At 36.1% G+C, this 16,191-nt stretch overlaps 1 protein-coding gene across 4 annotated transcripts in view; it reads right to left on the bottom strand.

Moving 5' to 3' along the window:
- Nucleotides 1-16,191, bottom strand: part of LOC121420973 (mitochondrial inner membrane protease subunit 1-like) — a 74,625-nt gene that overhangs the window by 50,886 nt on the left and 7,548 nt on the right. For 2 of the 4 annotated variants that reach the window (XM_041615532.1, XM_041615533.1), the window contains exon 1: nucleotides 418-1,009. The exons of the other annotated variants lie outside the window; for them this stretch is intronic. In XM_041615532.1, coding sequence (XP_041471466.1) covers nucleotides 418-702 — 285 coding nt within the window. In that variant the 5' untranslated portion in view covers nucleotides 703-1,009. Of the gene's footprint in view, nucleotides 1-417; nucleotides 1,010-16,191 lie in introns of those variants that run through there. 4 annotated transcript variants of the gene reach the window in all.

The raw sequence follows: 16,191 nt of genomic DNA, 5'->3' as shown, positions 1-16,191 counted from the left end.
CCGAAACTCATTCTCGCTACGCACCGGGGCTCTTGCCGGTAAGTAGCAATCGATTAAAGAAATATGAAAATAATAATAAAATAATAATCATTAAAAAAAAAAGCAAATTTCGCTTACCTCGGCCTCGAAAGTGACTTCACTTGTCTCTTCCACGGAAATACAAGGAAGCCCGTTGGTGGCGCTAATAATTTCACAACCTTGATTCAGCTCCTTGGTAATTTTATAACTGTATGAGTGTATCTAAATTCTTTGAATGCGCAATCCTTATGATTAATTTACTAATTATGGGCACCAATGAATGAAATACCTTCAAAAACATGTGTGGTAATTAATGAAAGAATAATGGGTATGGGATTACCTGTTGGGAAGGAAGGGTGAAAAGGGGGTTAACAGAAGGAAAGTACTAGTGATACTTACCAAGCAAATGATGGTGCAGGGCACATTGAAAATAATAACCAAAAGCACGATGAAAACAAGAACCGAAAACAGGCCAAAGTAACTAAACTTGCACGATGTGGTTGTGGTGATATTGCTGGGATGTGATGTATTCCTGGTGTAGATGTAGCTTGTAGATAAACTGTAGCTTGTCGAGAAACCTCGAAGGGCGAACGACGAAGTAAAGATGTGTGTAGTATAAAATACCGTCTTCTGCCAGTCGACCCTCCAAGTGATCATTAGATCCCACGTATGTTCATCACACATAGGTTATGTATCAACCCAGCGGGTTCGCCATTAAAGCCCTTTGCAGTTTCAACGTTGGTGTCGTGATACTTTTCAATAAAGAAAATGTGTGTCGTACCCATGACAACATGTATTGTTGCTGGAATTTCCAGGAATTTAAAATGGATATGGTGTGATCAAACTATGAAAATTTATAACCCATATGTCAATGGTCATATCAAGACTTTAGTTCAGATTATCGTGTACAAATAAAGGCAGATTAGCCTAATTTCATATCATTGTCTAATACTTCATAGATCGAGTGTGGGGGTAAAAAATTTCAACATTTTATTCTACCAAGTTCTCAATTTTTTTGATACTTTCTTTCTATAGTATGTCATTTTGTTATTTCTTTGTATATTTCTGTTGAGTTTGACAACTCTCCGGTTTTTTTTAATGTGTAAGCTAGATGAATAGTCAGTGGATCTTAAGGCATATGGCAATTGAAATTACGTACGTCAAGTGGCGTTATCTATCATCTGATCGGGGGGGGGGGGGGGGGAGAGCAATATACAAGTATCGAGCTGCAATAAAAAAAATTGGTGCCCCCCCCTCCATAAAGAGCTGTTAGTAGACGGGGATATAAAAATCGTGTGTGAAGGGGGTGGCGGTCAAAGCAATATATTGAGTTAAAACTTTAACAAAAATATTAAGGGTACCATCCCCCCCGGCCCGTCAAGAGCTATCAATAGACAAGGGCAGATCCAGCCTTTGCCAATGGGGGGAGGTGATTTTTTTTCCAGCCAAATTTTCCTGATCAGCCGCTCATTTTTGTTTGTATGTTGAAGGGGGAGTCTTATGTCATTTCTAAGCTTTATATGTATAATAATCTTTATTTAAGTAGTGCGAGTGCAAAGAGCGAGCTATTTTTCCAAGTATTTGTCCTAAAATTTAAATATTCTGGGCAATGTTTGTGATCCTCAATGTGTATCCACCAACTAAATAATTACTGCCAGCGCGAAGCGCGAACAGACAATTTATCTTATCAAAAAAGGGATTAAAATATTTGATATTCCGATCTGTAAAAGGGACAATTAAGGCTCTGTATTTCAAGCACTTTGTGGGAAAATTGTTATAGGCGGATATGGATCACAGTTTGAAATAAGCTGATATGTTTCAATATATTCCTTTGAGCTTTGACATATAGCACCGGGACATCCTTAGAACAAGTTATGTCATCAAATGAAAATTATGACTATGTTCATATTTCTCTTCCAAAGCGCGAAATAGAACTTGTCAATATTCCATTCTAAAAAATGACAGTGATCATTAAATTGACATCTTATCTATTAATGTAATAAGCCTAATGAGCCCGTGAAAATCTTTTAGTATTATTGCTTAAAAACTGGACATTAAAAACACTTTTGTAATTATGATGCACGACTTAATATATTAAGAGGAAAGGATTAAGACAAAGTAATTTTACAGCTACAACTGAAGTATATTCATTTGCGAAAAAAAGGTAATTCTTTTTTATCTTAAAACCGTTCCGTGGACATTCATAATGTAGTTTGTATTCAAAGAAGTAAATTGTGTCAGGAACTCGTTGGCTGCAGTAAATAAACAGTTTTTAAATGGATAACCGTTATTAATAAAGTATCATATCCAATTTTAGTCGAAGTGTCGGAATCAAGCTCTTTGGTATTAACACCGCTTGCAAACCAATTATGTACATTGAAGACTAAACGCTGACTAAACAAAAGAAAAATATAAACTGATTGAAATTGCCATTGCATACAATGACATACATGCAGTATTTTGTTTCTTTTACACAAAGAAAACTCAGACTGTGCAGAAGCGGATCTAGAGGGGGGGTTGCAACCCCCCCCCCAAAAAAAAAAAAAAAATCCGCGGACAATTTTTTAAAATCTTTTTTATAAACTTGTAATTTTATTTTATTCTACAGCGCGTCCCAAAAAAAACTATACACTTTTGAAATGGCCGCCAAATAAAAAATCTAGCACTTTGGGGAAAGACTCTCCTATATGGAAAGCCAATGAAGTCAACTTTCAAATGACACCAAAAAGTTGGAAAAATATTAATGCTTGAGCGAGCACTGCCCACTGAAACAAAGGGTATGAAAATTAGGGTGTGCTGGAATTAGCCTTCCAATTTATTTCAGTTGTTGAGAGGCACATCATTTCGAACTTGCAAAGTTAAGGGCGTTGTGATAAATTAATGATCAACCTTGATCAATTTTGATAGCTTAAGCAAATTTTTTAAGTTATTAAATTGAACTTTTATGCATGAGTGAACACAAATTACACTTTTGGAGCAGCATTTCAGCTTTATCATTTGGATCTCTTTTGGGGCAGCATTTCAACGGGGGTGAGATAGGGCTTAAGTGGGAGAAGTAGGTTGATGGAATAAGGGTCAACAGAACATTCAGCCCCGCCCCCTCCCTCTTTCCCACCCTCCTCCTGTTGAGAGACTGATGGCTATTTTTATGTACGTGTGAAGTCACAGAGCAGAATGTTGGTTTAATGATTAATTCTGAATTAGGGCATCAACTTTTTCCTATCAATCATTCAATCAACAATTTATCAGTAAATTAACTCATTCAATGTGCAATGTGATCAATAAAACATTCATTATTTTTCCAATAATTTCATTAATCATCATAATCATTAAATTTTTTTGGTAATCATTCAAACTGACCATCAGCCACCGGTCACTTGGCAGTTAAGTTTTGAAAAGGCTACAATCCAGGAGATGAGAGAGAGAGAGAGGGGGGGGGGGCTGGAAAATGGAGGTGAAGTGGGGAGGGTACCTATGACTTTTAATTTGTAAAAGGACAAAAAGAAGAGGAATGCCCTTTTAACCAAGTCTTAGCATACCTCGCCCTCTTGCTTGTAACAGGTACATGTACCATCACATTACTCTGACTCTCATGAACACACTTCTGATGTCCACAAGATGAATATGCTACACTAAAATTGCAATTCCTGTTCACTCATGCAGTACATTTCAATTGAGTAATTCATGAAATTTGCCTATTAAAACCAAAACTTATCTCACTCATGAATAGCAGAACACCCTTAGCTTTGTAAGTTCCAAAGGACTAACCTCTCAAAAAACTGTATGGCTAATTCCTGCCAAGCCTAGCCAAGCTTAGTCTCCCAGGAGAGAAGTGGGGGGAGGGGGTAGAGATGGAGGGAGTGGTTGCTAAATGTTCTGTTGACCTTGAGCCCATCAACCTACCTCACCTACCTAAGTCATATTACCCCCTCTTCTCCTGACTGTCATGAACACATTGTTAAGATCCACATGATCCACATGATAAAGCTGCACTAAAAATTGCAATTCATGATCACTCATGCATTAAATTTCAATTTAATAACGTATGAAATTTTCACAAACAACAAACTGATAACATCTGATCTTTAACTCACCAAATAACCTTCAACTTTGCAAGTACCAAACAAAAAATCTGAAAGAAATTGGAAGGCTAATTCCAGCCACCTTAATTTGCATACCCTCTGTTTCAGTGGGCAGTGCTCGCTCAAGCATGAATAATTTTCCAACTTTTTGGTGTCATTTGAAAGTTGACTTATTGGCTTTCCATATCTATAAGTCTTTTCCCCCAAAGTGCTACATTTTTTATTTGGCAGCCATTTCAAAAGTGTATAGTTTTTTTGGGACGCACTGTATTTCTATGTGTTCATTTGACCTCTATACCAAAAATAGTGGAGTTTTAGATGCAAGAAAACGCCATTTTCACACACAGATTTTCAAAAATTTTCTCTACTGTGGGAAGGGGGACACCCACCTCCCACACCCTCCCCCCTCGCTCTGTCCGCTCGCTTGGACTCGGTCGCTTCGCTCCCTCGCATACCACCCCAACCCCCCTTTATAAAGGTGGATCCGCCCCTGCTATGACACCCATCATGATCATTATATTTACATCACAATATAGATTATTATAGACACCCCTACGCAAACATATATATGCGCTATGTATACAGTCAATGTATGTTACATAATGCAATCTTGACTTAAATTTGCCTTTTGGTAATTCAGGAAAGAAATAATAGTTCTCAAAAATGAAATCATTCATGTGTCAGGTTTATTCCGAGCATTTTCCAAAATCGTTTAGCCATCAATTTTCACAGATTAAGTGTCAAAATTAAGCATTAAAGTGCAAAGTGATCATTACAAGGGAAAAGGTACGTAGAAAATATCATCTTACACCAGTATGGGACTAGATATCCGTCCCCGCAGACACGGCGATCAGCCAGTGTGCGCACGCTAAAATTTATCATTCTGCGGCTCGCGTGCTAGGAAAGAACTGGAATTTTCTCTCAATTAGGAAACTCATCGTGGAAAAGGTTATCCAACATGCATTGATATACTCGTAAAATTTAGTGCCATGTATCATTTACACACAAAAAAATAGAATATAACCCTTCTTTTGGAGAACTATTAGTAAGTTGTTCGAATCTAACTATTTTCTTTTGAAAATATAAAAAAAAATTACCTGATTTCAAATGCCTGTCTTTTCCTTAAAAAAACTGGAGCACAAAATCGTCCGCCATTATCATTTATGAAAAATTCTAAAAAATGTACTAAGATGCTTTTAAAGAAAATGAAAATTTAAGGGGATTCGAAAATAAGGATTTTGCAATGTTATATCAAATTTCTGTTATATTTTCATTAATTTTGGGATTGCATCGAAATGACTGATAATTCGAAGTCTACCCACACAGTGCTTGTAAATTTGGTATATGTTGGTACACTGATAGTTAACGTAAATAATAAACATTCATAGCCTCACTAAAATTTAACGATTCCATTGTTTTTATGATTGTAATGTCGCAGACATTTTAGAGAGTGAAAAAAGTGATGCTCACGAACGTCTCTAACAATACGGCTAATACCGCGTTTACACAGTGACACGGCTCGGGGGTTCGACACGCGAGCCGTGCTCAACACGGCAATTTTATGCTGTGTAAACGCGATCAGTGTGATCCGCGAGCCGTGTCGAACACGGCTTTTTTGATCCGCCAAAATCATAGGTTTCAACCCGCGAGCCGAGTCAGACTCGGCAATTTTTTTGTGTGTAAACAGAAAGCCGTGTCGAACTCTCTTGACCAGGTCACTGCGCGCGCTTTCACTTTTGGCATTGTTGTTGTTCCCACGGACAAGATTCGATTCCGGCGGTGAATTTCCCGCGTTTAATTTTCGACGTCATAATTCTTCTTCCGTTCGAGATCCGCGAGCCGTGTTGAACTCGCCTTTTTATATGTACGTATAAACGCGATCTCTGATCCCTTCTTCGCAGTGTTCAACCCGGCTCGCGGATTCAACACCCGAGCCGAGTCCATGTGTAAACACGGTATAAGCGAGAAGACCTTTCAGTGGCGCGCTCCACTGATATGAGGCCGTGAACATACGTGATCCCTTGGCTGGCCTGACAATGCAGCTCTGCTGAGTTGTGCACCCAAGCATGGATGAATGCACATGGCTTGGGGTCTATTGTTGTGTGCACACAGCCTCTTTAGTACATGAATCCTCTATGCTCCAACCCATCCCACAGTACTATATGTAGGGAGCAGTCGCACGTGCCCCAGACTGTGGTACATTTTACCACACTCCCCCCGACTTTAGAACATCGTTACTTCCCTTATTTTTGGACTGTTGTCGTCCGGCCATATGTCATATGTACACATGTGGATCTACATGTAAGCAGTCCTCAGTGAAAGGAGGGAACGATAAATGTTAATCCACTGCCGCTCTCAGAGGTTTGCAAGAAACTGTCTGGAGTCGCAAGGGTCAGAGGATGAACATGCCATTTAATCGGTATATTGATATGCCCAAATTTATTTTATATAAAACAACTATCCAACTTCTCAGGTAAAAGGTCAAGGGGGGACTTATCAATGTGACTTTTGGATACAAGTATTTTAATCAAACAAACGCTGCCACATGATAAACTTGATGCTAATACCGAGACTACAAGAGGGATTTCTAAAGTTTTGCAAAAATATATTAATATCAAAATGGACTGCCAGAAGAGCTAAGGTCAAGCCTTACGCCCACAAGGGAAATGGACAACCAGAAGAGCTAAGGTCAAGCCTTACACCCGAAAGGGAAATGGACTACCAGAAGAGCGAAGGTCAAGCCCTACGCCTGCAAGGGAAAGGAGAATACATGAATGCATATATTCATTGAAATGCTTATGAAGACTTTGTTGGTGGTTATCATCCCACAAGTCAAGATCTAGAAATCTTTACTCCTGTAAGGGAACGACACCTGAACCATTGTCTACAGAAGCCGATATGTACATGTACATTTTCCCTTTAAACCAGAAAAAGGTTAAGCTTTTTGAGCAGATGGTTAATGGTGTAGCTCATCGATGTGAATTTATGAAAGGATCCTTTAATTGATTATTGAACCTTTCACTTGACAAGTTTAACCTCATCCTAAAATTTGTAATGTACATATGAACAAATGCTTGCAGCAGCCAGAAAAATGGTTGACCCAAAGGTCTCACAACATTTCTATAAAATTGACTTTACTCTTAACCCCTTCCAAAAAGATAAATTCTTAGACTTGTAAGAATTTGGGGCTTGATTATTATTACTGAATAAATACAAATCCCAATTTCTGGGGCTAGTCCTCGGACAGGATTGTGTCTGGAGTCCTTTGATGGATCTCCGCACTCATTGCCAAGAGACAAGCAATCAGATTCAGGAGAATCTGTTAATATTTGTCATCTATCCAGTAAAAAGAGAACCTTATTGAACTCTATCAATTTGCTTAGTTAACAATTTTCATATCTTCCTTGCAGAAATCTATAAGTTAACAGATTCCCAAGTAGGTTATAACCAGAATAAACAAAAAGCCATTCTGGTTATGGTGAAGTTTAAAAATGAATAACCCTGCAAAATGATAAAGTCTGAAGTCAAAAAATTCAAGACCTCACACACATCTAACCTACATTAAATAATCCCACGAATATTGCGCCCAAATGTTAAGTAGCATTATATTTTTCACCTAATTTGTAAAGAACTCAAACATTTTGGAGGCAATGGACTGGAAACTAATTTGCTCAAGGTACAGTTCTATTCATTAACTAATTCAAGAAAAGACCACAAATTAATCCCTATTCATCAAAAAGATATATAGATTGACAAGTGTTTACATTCATGTAATTCTTGTCTCCAATTACATAAAAATGTTGAAACAGTGTCAGCTTTTCAAGTTAATTAATGATTCATAGCATAATGATAAATAATATTTCCCATTATTTTAAGTGACTTTATGTCAATGATAAAGAAGAATTGTATTCAATGGTGTCAATGACATTCTAGGTGAAAGTAAAAATGTCAGACTTTAGAAAATGAATGTCAATTTTGCAGCTACTCTAACAAAGACATTGTTAGTTCACCAGCACAAAAAATATTCCGAGGTAAGTACATGTATTTTGACCATGGACAAGCACATGGGAAATAACAAGTACTCCCAAAATAGATATGTACTGAATAAACCAAATGAATTGGAACTCCCTAGTAACACCCCTGATTAACAATTAAGATTAATTCAGACAAACTTGTCTGAACAATTTAGATAAACTAAAACCCAGCCCTGGAAGATTCTTAGAGAAAGAATGCAAATTACATAACTCATTGCCCTGGAAGAGGAATTGCTCCAAAGGTAAGCCATTTACAATGCTTTCACCTTTAGTCTGAAAAGTTGGGTCACCCTTAAACAATTAGATTGCTCTACCTTTCAATAAACAATAGCAATTCCAACCTATTATGTATGTTCTGCAATTAAATGGAATACATACCAGGGTTGAATTTGATGTTTCTCAAGCCTGCTCTCAAATATTCAGAGTGTCTGCTTAAGAAACTTTCAACAAAATAAATACATTTGTATTATTGATGGAAATTGATCAAAAGCTTATTTTGGGATGCTTTCTGCAGATCTTCCAATTGATTTAAGAACCTGTTGATTAATGGAAATAACTATCTACAGAAAGCACTGAATTGATTATCTAAAGTATCTGCTTAATTATGGGAAGTAGTTATCTATAAAAGCTTTGAACACAATGGCCTAAGGAATCTGCTTACAAACATCAATTGAAATAACTCTGAATCATTTTGAATTCAAAAGCATTTTACCCTTTTGATAAAACCTAAAGGGTGTGCTGTATGTTATATGCGCATGTTAAGCCTGGATAGAAGAAACTTAACTTCCAAAGCATTCCTCAATATAATTATTTAAACTTTAAAGGGATAAAGTAACAATGTTCACAGACAAGATTTAATTTAAATCAATAAAATCACTAAATATTTAATGAAATTTTCATTATTCCCTACCCCCGCCTTTTTATTCATTTAATGTTTAAGTGAACGATTGTCTTTTACTTCTTCTTGGGTTTCGTTCCCCTGAGACTGATATTTTGGGGTTGTGTTCTCAAAACTTTGAGTTAATTGTGTTCGAGACACCTGTGCAAATGACGAAGGCCATTTACGAGTTGGAGTGTAGGATTTTGATTCCTAATCACAACTGGAAGTCTATCTTCAGGTGTGAATATTAGAACACATGCTTTTAAATCTAAATCAAATTTGGTAGAAAATATGAATACTAAGCAATGGTGTAAATTCTGAAGTAAAAAATTGATCAAAATCAAAGAATACAAGACAATTTGTATCTGAGTAATAAATACACAAAGTATGTTACGAGAATTCTCTTCAGTGAATACCTTATCAAATTTGAGCAAATTAATAACAAGGTATTTTCAAATTATAGTAAAGAAAAATCATCAATGCCAAAATACATTTTCTTGAAAGTATGCAGGTAAAATAAATCTATGCAATTCCACGGTGGTACCAAGGTGGTACCGTACAACCTAAAAGGATAGCAACGGTGATCTCGCGCAAAACCAAAATGTATTGAAGGGAATTCCGCCTGAGATCTAGATGCCAAGTGACTGCAGCATTATCACCATAGATTGTATGGTTCTGTGGGTTAGGATTTAATCCTAACAAATTCAACCTGCTCTTACATTGACTTTCATCAAACACTTCTGACATGGATTGAAAGACAATTTCTGAAGTATCAGAAATGTCATCAGAGTTGACAGTCTTATTATTTACAGTGTTAGCTCTCAACTCTGTTTTGGCTTGAGTGGCTTCTCTTTCTACCACTTTAGGACTTAAAAATAAAGGATCAGAAATAATATCTTCACACTGCTCCTTTGCAGATTCAGAAATAATAGAAGTATTAACAAATAAGGATGGACCCTTACTAGAAAATGAGGAAACACCTTCATCTAATTTGTTACTGAAATCAAACTTCCCCCTTACTGTTGAAGTCAGTCCCTGGTCAGGTATGGATTGGGAGCCCTCAGTTTCAAAAGTTGTGGTCAAAGCCACTTCTGATTCAACTTTCGGGTCAGAACCCTCCCCACTGGATTGGGAGCCCTCAGTTTCAAGAGCTGTGGTCAAAGCCACATTTATTTTAACTGTTGGGTCAAAGCCCTCCCCCCATTGGATTGGGAGCCCTCAGTTTCAAGAGCTGTGGTCAAAGCCCTCCCCATTGCCAGAGATCAGACTACCAGATTCGGGTGGATCTAATTTCTTTTTGCTTAATACAGAGCCCTGGCCTTCTGTTATTGAGGTTGAAGGTCGGCCTCTATCTTCAACCCTTCCCAGCTTGGGTGATTATTAGAGAGGGGAGTTTTGGAATATGAATGAACTGAGTGTAGAAAACATTTTGCCACAAGTTGTGATCTATTGTTTGACTCAAGTTCAGAAAATGTATGAAGAATATTGTCTAATGTATTATTGATTGATGCCATCTCAGTGGCACAATCTTTGTTAGAATCTTCAACTTCATCAGGACCCCTTGACTGTCTTGAATAATTACAAGACTTTAAACTAGGTGGAATACAATTCAGCGAAACATTAGGGGTCACCTGAACAGGAGATTGTGTTATGTGACTGGAAAATGATAAGAAAAAGGGCTAACAAAAGAACTATGCCCTCTTTGATGGGTTTGAACATTTTGAGGGAATGTATTCGGTGGATCCTGTCCAAACTTGTGTCCCAATTAAAAAACTAAATCAAAGTAATCAATTTTGGGGTTGCTTTCAAATATGGCTGTACAGAATTCAGCTGCTTGCCCCTGCAAACACAAATACAAATTATTGATTCTCTGCCTGGCGGTCCAACCTGCCTTATCGGCATACCGAGAAAATTGTTGAAGAAAAACTTCCCAACTACCATTGATGCCATCATAAATTGGTTTGTCTAAAACAGAAACTTTTTCTTTATAAACCAAATGGATGAGGTCTGCCATCGACTTGTAGAAAACATGTGGTATCCTCCACAGTTTGATCATAGGTATTTCAAACAAACATAATTCAAAAACATGAAACCCAATTTGACCTAACAGAAAATTCTTTGCAAATTTGCTTGGTTTAAAGACCTAAAACAATCACAGTGAAGGAATATACTATAGAATATAAAATTCCAGGCTGATAATACCAATTTGAAATACAATAATATGGATTTCTAAGCAGAAAATAAATTTGCTCGTCCTGCCTTGAGATGTTATGAAATACTGTATAATAATTATCTTCCCAAGAACAAATAACCCAATTCCAAATCCTAAAAAGGTATCTACCTGGTAATTTATTCAAAAGGACCAAGGAATTTTTTGGGAAAATGTAGAAATAAAGTATTCACCTATATGGTAAATCCAGAAAACAATAATTATTTCAGATTGGAAAATGTGGTGACTATACAATATTCCACAAACTATTGAACTAATGCTCAGCCAAACAAGTGAAAGAAAACAGGCACAATGCAGCTTGGTTCATTCACTAACTGAGCCACGCCCAAAGCAAAAATTCACAAACAGAACACAGCAAAGAGCATGAAAATTCAGCATTCAGAATCACTCAAAAATTACACAAACAAAACATGGGAAAGAGACTAGAAAATCAAAGTTCCAAAATCTCGCAATTTTGCGCAATTTGGGAAATATAACAAAATTGATAGCTGGGATAATCTAGAAACAAATTTGATACAATTATCCCACTAAAATTGGACAGTAAAATTAGTACAAGTTTAAATCCAAAAAAACAATTTGCGTATTAAATACAAGGATTGACTTTAATATGCTTTGCAAAATGTCAAAGATACAAATTTATTTCTGGAGTCTCACTCCCATGCAACACAACAAGCATTCAGAAAAATAATCAGAATATCACTTAATATCACAAGCAATAACAAATCAAAAGCACAGTGTATTTTAGATCTTTTGAGCACACTCAAAATTATCCAATCTACCCCCTTCCAAAAATTTATGAAGGAAGCAGAACACTCCCAAAACACACTCAAAATAAATTAAACGAATGAATTGAAATCCAATGGGATACCAATTCGCGCAAAGTAAGATTCGCAAGCGCCATTGTGGTAATTGTTCAAAAATATTGGTTATAGATTACCTGTGGGGAAGGAAGGGTGGAAGGTGGGTTAGCAGGAGGAAAGTATAGATATACTTACCGGACAAAAAAACTAGTAGAATGTTGCTGTGATAATACTCCTTGCTGTGGATGTATATATGCTAGGATGTGATGTATTCTTGGTGTATATGTAGCTTGTGATGTAAACTCGAAGGACGAACGGCGAAGCAAAGTAGGTTGTAATGTAGTATTAACAGACGTCCTCGTCTTCTGCCAGTCGACCCTCAAGTGATCATTAGATCCCTTGGCTGGCCTGACAATGCAGCTCTGCTGAGTTGTGCACCCAAGCATGGATGAATGCACATGGCTGAAGTTGGGGTCTATTGTTGTGTGCACACATCCTCTATGCTCCAGTCCAACCCATCCCACAGTAGGCCTACTCATGTAGGGAGCAGTCGCGCGTGCCCCAGACTGTGGTACATTTTACCACACATGATTAAAGATTATTATTGGTGATGATAACATTTATTTGCAATGAATTTAAACAGATGACTAATAAACAAAAAATGAAAATAATATACGTGCCTGGAAAGACACCAGCAGTACAGGCTTTAACGAACGTCAATAATACGTATACATAGATCTAGAGATGTATACTAATTGTATCTCTATGTACGTATACGGTATCCCAAAGTCTATACAATGAAAAGATTGGACACTTCACGGACTTCGCGTAATGCCTTGCATCGATTTGCGTGTAGAAGTAGTGTAGGTGCCTAGACTTTCCCTTGTCGTGTCTTTGATTTGAATATAAATCGCGCGCCCTCTTAAGGCGAAAATATATCCGCGCTGAGCAGTTTTCATCTCCGTAAAATCTTCACTAAAGATCAAGAAAATATACGTTTTTTAAAAGAAACTTCAAGGAGAAGTCACGGAAGGATGTAAATGATATATATATATATATATGTACCATGTAAAGAAAGTACAACTCACATTTACTAACATACATGTACATGCATTTTTTTACAATAAAATTGACTACCGGTAACCTTTACCCCTAACTCTGGACTCATACATGTATATAATTTGACAATAAGCCTATATGTGCCCAAATGCACTTTCCCACACTAAAGGTTTAGTCCATCCCAGATTAAAAAAGTTTTTTTTGTATTAAATAGAGAATAACGAAACAAGAATAACACTGAAAAATTCATCAAAATTAGATGTAAAATAAGATAGTTATGATATTTCATAGTTTTGCTTATATTTTTTACAATACAGTTCGATGCTCAAATTAGCTAGTGATATGAAAAGCTCAATTGCAAAAGGGGTTAGATTCATTTTTTATCCAATTTGATTTTTTTTGTCTCAATGTATAGATTTTTAGTACATCTAGCTCTATGAGATGATACCGAAGAAAAGTTAAAATTCCCATTAAAAAGTGATCTAAAATGGCAAAGAAAAATCACTTTTTTTCAAAAGGGGTTAGGTCCATTTCAGTTTAGTTGCAAAAGGTCCACACAGATTTTTTTTTTGAAAAGAATATTTGTAAGAAGACAGGTGGATTTCTTTTATACCCAATTTTATGTTCTCATGGTAGGGTATCACCGAAATTTAGTTTTGCTTAAAAACATGATTGCAATATGGGAGAATAAAAAAAGCGATTTTCTTGGAGTGGACCTAACCCCTTTTTGCACACAAAATTTTCTGAAGAGCTCATTTGTCAAAAGGGGTTCCATTCATAATTTTCATTGTTTTCTGTCTCAAAACCTCTTAATTTTTAGTCGTTCTGATGAAAACAACAAAAAAATTGAAATTCACATGAAAACGTGAATAAAAGTGGCAAAGAAAAATCAATTTTTTAATCAAAATATATTTCGATTCATTTCATTTTAGTTGCAAAAGGTGGTTAGGTCCACGATGATAATTTTTAAAATAATATATAGAAAAATAAACTGAAGACAGGTAGATTTCTTTGGTACCCAATTTCATGTTGACATGATAGGGTAGTACATCATGACAATTTTGTTTATCATAAGAGTATTTTAGTTAGTGAGAATAAAAAAACATGGTTTTTCTCGGAATGGTAAAAAGTGGACCTAACCCTTTTGCAACTAAACTCTTCCTATGCAAATGATAGAGTCGATGTTGTCACATTACCCTTTTTTAATTTTACAATATTTCAATTTTTACGGATTTGACAATTAAGACAATTATGTGTAAACAATGGAATCCCACATGTTATGATGATAATAGCGTCGTCCTATACGGTATAGCCACTTTAGTTCTGACGACATTCTCCCAGCGGGGGGGGGGGGGGGTGGGGGGATAGCGTTGTCCTATACGGTATAGCCACTTTAGTTCTGACGACATTCTCCCAGGGGGGGGGAATTGGGGATATTTAAACCCCCCCATTTACGGAAAGGGGTATGGTCTGGACAATGCCTCCCCCCCTCACTTTTCAAGACAGAATCTATAATTTTTTAATCACCAATCCACCCAAACAAAGTTTATTTTAAAAAGAAGAGAACAATCCAACTATATCATAACACTGAAATTTTTTCTAAATCGTATATAAGAAAAACTGGATGAAAATAATGTTTAAGTTTTGCTTGATTTCGAAAACTACTTAGTCGGTATGCAGATGAGGGAACTCATTACATCATTTACTCTCTATTTCTTTTGTATTATATTACACTGTAAAAAATGAAGTGCTTATTTAGCACTTACAGTGCTTGTATAGTGACTGCACTTGTCTATTGTTGTTGACTTTCTATAGTTTAATTTTTTGTCTCAAATGAACATAGTTCAGCAGAGACCTACTCGTAGTAATTGCTTTTCATGTTTGATACTAAAATGTTTTTATTCAACTTATACTCTCATTTACATGTATTTACATGTACTTCTGCATCAATTATGTTCGCATTTGGTTGGCCTACATTATATGATCACTCAGCTGATCAAAGTTTGGCAATGAACTATAGCAATTACCTTTCCTGTTTGTTCGTCAAGTTGTTTAAACAATATGTGTAAGTTTTTTGTTCAACTCACTTTCATATCTTCGAAATAATTACGTTCACATTTGGTATATTATGATTCCTCGTCTGAATGAAGTATTTGCAGGGTTCACAGTCCATCACTGAAATCATGGATTGTTTAAATACTTTTTTTCTTGTCATGAATAAATCAGGGAATTCGATTAAAAATTCATATATCATGGGAAATGCCTATATTAACCCAGCACAGCAGCCAATCCGACTATTGTATTTTGTTGTGTATCAAAACAACATCAATTGAATGACTTATGGTGGTACTAATTAGTTTTACATTACTTTTAATGCTGAAAATACATGTAATTCACCGCAGCAACTTAGAAAATATGCGAAACTGGGAATGGGTTTAAAAGTTAAAAGGGGGATTTTACTTTCTTGAAAAGCTGGGAACATTGTGTTTGTTTTTTGTTATTTTAAAAAAATGTTAAAAGTTTTTGTTCATCTCGCTTTCATTTCTTTATCTCTTCATTAATTATGTTCTCATTTGGGAGATTGTGATCCCTCCGATGATAGAAGTTTGGAAGTTACCTATAGTATATACTTTTCCTGTTGGTTTGTTAATTTGTTTCATGAAATATTATTTTTTTTTGAAGTCGATTTGATTTCTTTATTTCTTCATTAATTATGTTCGCATTTGGTACATTATGATCCCTCTGCTGAACGGAGTTTGGCAGAGACCTAATCATCCTTCCCGTTCGTTCCATAAGTAAATTAATGTTTAAGTTTTCGCTCATCTCACTTTTATTTCTTCATTAATTATGTTCACATTTTGTACTTTATGATCCGAAACGAAGTTTGGAAGGGGCCCATAGTAATTACTTTTCCAGTTCTTTGAGTTGTTTAAAAAATGGTACATGATCATTGGGGCTATTCGAGAATAACTGGGTCAAATGTCTTCTATGGGGTCAAAATGCCAAATTATAGTAGGTCATGTTCATCTTTTTAATTTTTCCTACTTGTTCTTATTTATACTTAGTCTTTAAAGTGCCATCGACTTGA

This window comes from Lytechinus variegatus, chromosome 9 (genome assembly GCF_018143015.1).
Source record: "Lytechinus variegatus isolate NC3 chromosome 9, Lvar_3.0, whole genome shotgun sequence".
NCBI lineage: Eukaryota > Metazoa > Echinodermata > Echinoidea > Temnopleuroida > Toxopneustidae > Lytechinus > Lytechinus variegatus.
This window is presented reverse-complemented; position numbering and strand designations above follow the sequence as displayed.